The sequence below is a fragment of the Panicum virgatum genome, chromosome 9N, assembly GCF_016808335.1.
Source record: "Panicum virgatum strain AP13 chromosome 9N, P.virgatum_v5, whole genome shotgun sequence".
NCBI lineage: Eukaryota > Viridiplantae > Streptophyta > Magnoliopsida > Poales > Poaceae > Panicum > Panicum virgatum.
The window spans coordinates 48,784,367-48,790,765 of NC_053153.1; the positions used below are offsets into that span (position 1 = coordinate 48,784,367).

Genomic DNA, 6,399 nt, shown 5'->3' on the forward strand with positions numbered 1-6,399 from the left:
GAAATGTAGCCCGCCGGGTAGCCCGACGAGCCAAAACTTTCGCCGTAATCGACGGCGAGCTCTACTAACGCAGCCCCTCCGAAACTAGCATTCTCATGAAGTGCATCCCCATTGCCAAGGGCAAGGAGCTTCTTCTGAGATACACGCCGGGATCTGTGGACACCACGTTGCGCCACGCTCCCTGGTCGGAAAATATTTCCAGCAAGAATTCTACTGGCCAACAGCACTGCGCAACGCGGAGGAGATCATCCGTGCATGCAAAGGCTGCCAATTCTACGCAAAACAAACCCACCTGCCAGCCCAAGCCCTTCAGACCGATCCCATAACATGGTCATTCGCCGTGTGGGGTCTAGACATGGTCGGGCCACTCAAGAAGGCGCCAGGGGGGTTCACCCACCTACTTGTCGCAATTGACAAGTTCACTAAATGGATAGAGGCAAAACCGATCACCACAATCGACTCCAAGGAGGCCGTCAAGCTCTTCTTGGACATCATTTACAGATTCGGCGTGCCCAATTCCATCATTACAGACAACGGAACCAACTTCACAGGCCACTACTTCCAAGAATTCGCGGAAGGATATAGGATCCGGATCGACTGGGTATCGGTCGGACACCCGCGCACAAACAGGCAAGTCGAAAGAGCTAACGGCCTAATCCTCCAAGGGCTCAAACCGCGCATTTTTGACATGCTCAAAAAGTTCGCGGGTCGTTGGGTGGAAGAATTGCCGGCAGTGCTCTGGAGCTTGCGAACCACACCTAACCGGTCAACAGGCCTAACGCCTTTCTTCCTAACATACGGTTCCGAGGCCGTGCTCCCTTCCGATCTGGACTACGGTGCACCAAGAATCAAAGCAGTTGACCCGGAGACGGCGGCCGAAGCCCAGAGGGATGCCATGGAAGTTTTAGAGGAAGCAAGGCTGGCAACGTTGCACCGATCAGCCCGTTACCAACAAACTTTACGCAGGTACCATGAGAGGCGCATACGAAAGAGGACACTGCAGGTTGGAGATCTGGTTTTGCGACGAGTCATGTCGACGAAGGACAAGAACAAGCTCTCACAGCCATGGGAAGGACCCTACAGCATCGCAGAGGTCATACGCCCAGGCACCTACAAGCTAAAAGACTTCGACGGTAACATTCTGACCAACTCTTGGAACATAGAACAGTAATGGTATTTCTTCCCGTAAAAAGCACTAGCGGCTCAATCCAAGTGCCCCGACCCGGCCACTTCCGGCTCGAAGCACTCGGGGGCTCGACACCTGTCGATTTTTTCTCCTCACCGCACAAGCACAGTGCACTCACCCGGCGTCTCGACCCGGCCACTCCCGGCCCGGAATCACCCGGGGGCCAGACACCTGCATTTTTTACCTGCCCACAGCACACAAGCTCTCGGGTTTCTAGCACCCCGACCCATCCACATTTGGCTCGGAGTGCTCGGGGACCAGACCATGGTCTTCGACCATCCTACTTCCTGTTGTTTTTCGCCTCTACAGCCCCTTGCCCTGAGCACTCTCAGGCCAAGGTGCTCGGGGGCCTCACTGGGACGGACTGTGCAGCACACGCACACCGGTCTCTCTTGTCACACAACACACAACTTTTCTACTAATTCGCTTTTTTCCACCCTACTCAAATATTTTTTTTCCCGAACTATCTAATCAATTGGATCCATGTAACGATCTACGGCGACTAGCGAATGATGCCTCTGGGCCAGCTCCTGGCTATACATCGCAGCCTACGATCAGCACGCAGTTCCAAAAGAAAGGAGTGCAGAGGGCAAAAAACATTACGAGCAAGCAAAAAAGCGAACAGTAGACTTCTTTTCAGAAAAAATAGAAATTTACTTTGATCACGAAGCGCAAGATGTTCTTTCCCTCACTAGCAATCCCACGTAAAACAAAAAATAATATATCGCTTATTCTTGCAACGGTGGATCCACACTCGAGGAAGGAGCGGTAGACCCGCCAGTCGACAACGCATCCGCCATCGCTCCGGCGCTCCCACCGCTCACATCCAACTCCCGCTCCGCAGGCCGGACTCTCCTCACCACCGCGAAGGTCGGACCCTGTGCAACCTTGTTGGCAATGGGCTCTAGCCTCCTGGCCACCACAACAACGTCGTCGTACAGCTTCCCGGCAGAGAGATCATCCTCAAGACCTGCCAGATCCAGCTCCGGATGCCGCAGCACCATGGCGCTCAACGCTGTCAAAGCCCCGTGGTAAGCCGATATGGCCGTCAACACGGCCAGCTCCTTGGGGACCCTCCGAAGATCATCCTGCAGATGGCTCGAAGGCGGGGACCAAGGACACAGGAGCAAACCTCTTGGGCCGACGACCGCAGTCGATCAAACTCGCGGCGCAGGGTCCAGTTCCGAGTAGTCATTTCTAAAAGAAACATCACTACATTGTGAGGTCATGTTGCAAACATAATCGAAAGAAAGGAATGCGAGGGAAATCACCATCCAGCACTTTCTCCATCGCCTGATGACCCATTTCCTGGTTGGCCAAGTCGGCCTCCGCACGGGCACGACGGGCCCGCTCCTCGTCCAACTGGGCTTCTATGGCCGCAAGGTTGCGGCAATACTCCTGAACATCCGAGGCACGCGTGGCCTCCACAGAGCGCAACCACTCCGCAAGGTCCCGGCGTGCCGCCTCGCCCATCACCTCGCGACCATGTTCCTCCCGCAAGAAGGATGAGTTCCTCTTCGAGATCTTCTCCAGCACCTAGAAAACGAAAGGAGGTCACAAGAGAACACCTACGGGCAGGAAGAAACAGACCCGACGAAAAGATCTTACCCCCAACGGCGGGAGGCAGGCCAGAGGTAACAAGCTTCTCAGCCCATTCTACCTCTCCCAACAGCAGGGCAATGCAACCTTTAGCGGAGGCGAGCACCTCCTGAGCCTCGAGGCCCTGCCGACCCACGTGTCGCCAGAGTTTGTCCTCCTAAGTATCGTTCAGCACGAACCTCGCGTCACCACCAACAACCCCACTGGCAGACGATAGGGAACCAGAGTGCCCTCCGCCGATGGTGGCTCCCCCAACACAGCGGCCTCCCCCGCGGACGGCGACAGGAGAGAGCTCTCGGTGGGAGCACCCACGCGGTCCACAGAATATGACACGAACGCCGTTGCCGCGCCGGCCGGCGAAACGATGGAGCCTGGCATCGCCACCGTCACCATCTGCAACGAGGACATCCGCAAGGGCGTACTCCCCCCCCCCCCCCCCCCGACACCTGGCGAGCAGAACCGCCAGCAAAGGATGCTCAGTCCACTCCACCGGCTCAGCCATCGGCTGGAAACCGGTCGAGACCCTGCATCACAGAGACAAGAGAGCGTGTCACTAAAAGGCTGCCCCTCCAGAACACCTGAACAAGCACGGCACTTACGTTCTCACCGTAGCCTTCGTCGGGATCGTCTTGGCCGACGATGTGGGGGCCGAATGCGTCGCGACGGTCGTCACAACAGGCGACGGCAGCCCATCAGCCCCTCCGCGACCTGGAGGGAGGGTGCAATCGTCATCCCAGGGGACGTCGCCGACGACCCCTGGTGCGTTCGAGCCCTCGCCTATGAATCACTTCGCCGACTCAGGCTCTGCCTCGTCGCGGGCACGCTTGGGGGCCCCGGATCCGCTCGTCCCACATGGGGACGTGTCCGGACCAGAATCCTAGCCCCCAAGCGGCTCCAGCTCCTCCTCCTCCTCCTCCTTCTCCCCGTCGGATCCGGACTCCGGATATTTAAGGGGCCGAGCGTCCACAAAGTCCTGAGCTTCCACAGGGTCCGTCCCCTCGCGGATAAGCTTGGCCACCTCCTTTTCATGACTCTCGTGCTTCCGGGCACGGAGCGCTCTCCTCTTCTTCCTCTCCGCGGCCCTCTTCTGCTGCTCGGCCTGGCGAGCAGCCCCTTCCGGCACGGCGAGCAGCCCCTTCCGGCCCCTTGCTACGGTGGGGGAGAGACTTGGGCTTGCCAAGACCCTTCAATCGTGAACGACGATGAAATGGACAGGAACGAAAATATAACGGGAGGGAGCAGGAAATGGAAGACAAGATGGATACTTACCATGTTGGGGGCGACCCTGACCAAAAAGGGGACGGACCACCAATGGGACGGCGGCCTTCCCCTGCAATCATGCCATCGAGCCACCTCCACAGCCCGTGATGTGTAACATCCCGGTGGGGTTGAGGTGATGCAATCCAATTCTCCACTCCTCCAGCAAGCCTAGCAGGAAGGGGTGGGCGGGATGGCCAAGACCCCGCGCATAGAAGATACGGAAGGTGACCACCTCGTCGGGGCGTGGATGGGGACTAACCTCCCCAGACGGCGACGCCCTCTAGTGAGCCACATTCCTAGGAGGAATCGACCCCTCCGCGGCCAACCTCTCGAGTTGGGTCTCGGTCAGGGAAGACGGCCTTCACAGCGACATCGCCACACCGGGGCTCCGACGGAACGATGGTAAGGGAGGCGGAGACGAGGGCGACGTCGAGCGAGAGCAGAAAAAGAGGTGAACGCAAGAGGCGGCGGAGGAAAGGGACAGAAGTCGAGCAAAGAAGAAGGTAACCCCCCCCCCCCCCCCGTGTTTCGCGCATTAAATGGCCAGAGGGTTTGGCCTGTTAGGCCCCACCGACCGGCGAGGAACCCGGAGTGGCACGACATCGAACGTGTCCGGCACACACCCCCGTCGGACGAGAAGCGGGCCGGGCCCTATGGGCCAATTACCCATTGCGCGCTGCCGAGGCCCGACCATTCCCGACCTACCCTCGGGCGGCGACCGACCCCATGGGTCCGCGAAGCCCGGAGACAATAAACAGAATGATAGCAAAGGTAACGATTTCCTTTGGACCCGTCGCCCATGGCGGGAACGACCCTTATTCGAGGCAATACGCATCGGTCGATCGTTAAACAGGAACAACGATGTCAAGTCTGATCACACAGAGCAAATTTACTTCCAGACTGGTTTCATCAAAACGATTGGCCAGAAGCCGTTACAACAAACAAAAGCTAGCTGTCCTCGACTCGGGGAAACAGCTGATACAATGGATCAAATCCACCACATCCCTCAGGAGGGAAACCAAAAGAAAAAAAAGAGAGGGAGGGCGCTCCCAAGAACGCCTTCCCCAGCTACGGTCTCGACCCTCAGCTGCAGAAGATAAAGGCAACGGGTGCCCCGGGCGGAGCTAGAGGACATGCTCAAGAGAACCCACGGAGTCACCTTCGTAACCCTCGCCGCCTCCTCCCCTTGGGGCCCGTTTCACCTGGGGACCCCCAGCAGCGAAGAATGCAGGAGACCGCGGCGCGGGAAGACTCTGAAGCCGAAGCGAGGCAGGGCGCTCCAAGAGTGCTACCTTCTGCTTGCGCACCAAGCCCCTTGCCGGGCCAGCTCCAAAGGAATACCAAGGGAGCCACAGGCGAGATATGGCCACTTACCGTGCCCCTTGGAAAGGGAACCAGTGGTCGGGCTCGCCTAATTTCGGCTGACAGCGCCCAGGTTCCTCGGCGCCGGCACGCGACTCGCGGAAGGAGCGCGATAGCAGGTGCGTGTCTGAGGAGGATCCGCCACCGTACGCAAGCATTCTTCTAGCACCAGAGACACAAGACATGCCCGTTCTCATCTGGAGGGCGGGTGCGGGGTGTTAGAAAGAAAACTACCAAAGGGATTTCCATGATCCTCTCCCTTGTGTGGAACCGTGTATCCACAACACCCCTATTTATAGGCAAACATTGACATGAACGACCCGGGCACCCAGCGGGCCGGTCAAACAGGGCACACCAGAGGCCCTCACCTAACCAAAACCCCCTCTTGAATGCCGATGAGACAGCGCCAGCTCGCCAAGCGACCGCCGCGCCACTCGGGGCACGATCGCCGCACGACCCACCAATGGGAGGCGGCCCCGAGCAGGGGGGAAACCGAGGCAACCATGGCATGGCGAAGAGACGTGACGACGGGCCTCGAGATTCCACAGTACCAACGCTCTATCCGGCCATCAAGACGGGCAAGATCCCATCACGCCATCGCTGGCGCATGCCGAAAGCTGAGAGCGCGGGCAGTTGGATGGGACGCCCTGGTCAGGGGTCATCAAGACCAAGTCCAGTGGCTCCGCGATTATTAAAATCACAGAGCCACTCGGGGGGCCTCTGACGGGGGTGTAAACCCGGGACCCCTAACGGGCCCGACTCGTGCAAAGGGAAGCCCAGTAGATTCACTGGGCCGGGAACGGCACGGCCCACCAACCTGCATGGGGAGTTACCTTCGCTCCTAAGCCAACACAGCCAGGAACCCGACCTTCGGGACACGCGGCGGCCCCCCGACCTGGCGCCCCGGGTCATAGACATGCCGGATGACCCGGGACGTGCGCTCCAAGGACGTCGCTCCTCCTGACAGGCGTGCCGGCCAAAACAGGCCCCGT

At 58.9% G+C, this 6,399-nt stretch overlaps 1 protein-coding gene across 1 annotated transcript; it reads left to right on the forward strand.

Annotated features, from left to right (window-relative positions):
* Positions 1 to 355: 355 nt before the first annotated feature.
* Positions 356 to 1,171, forward strand: LOC120689072 (uncharacterized protein K02A2.6-like). The gene has a single exon (XM_039971414.1). It carries the CDS (start codon positions 356 to 358, stop codon positions 1,169 to 1,171), a length of 816 nt encoding a protein of 271 aa, XP_039827348.1.
* The last annotated feature ends 5,228 nt before the right edge of the window (positions 1,172 to 6,399 follow it).

Excerpts from the sequence above, each read along its gene's own strand:
- LOC120689072 (XM_039971414.1), top strand. The coding sequence starts at position 356 with ATGGTCGGGCCACTCAAGAAGGCGCCAGGGGGGTTCACCCACCTACTT.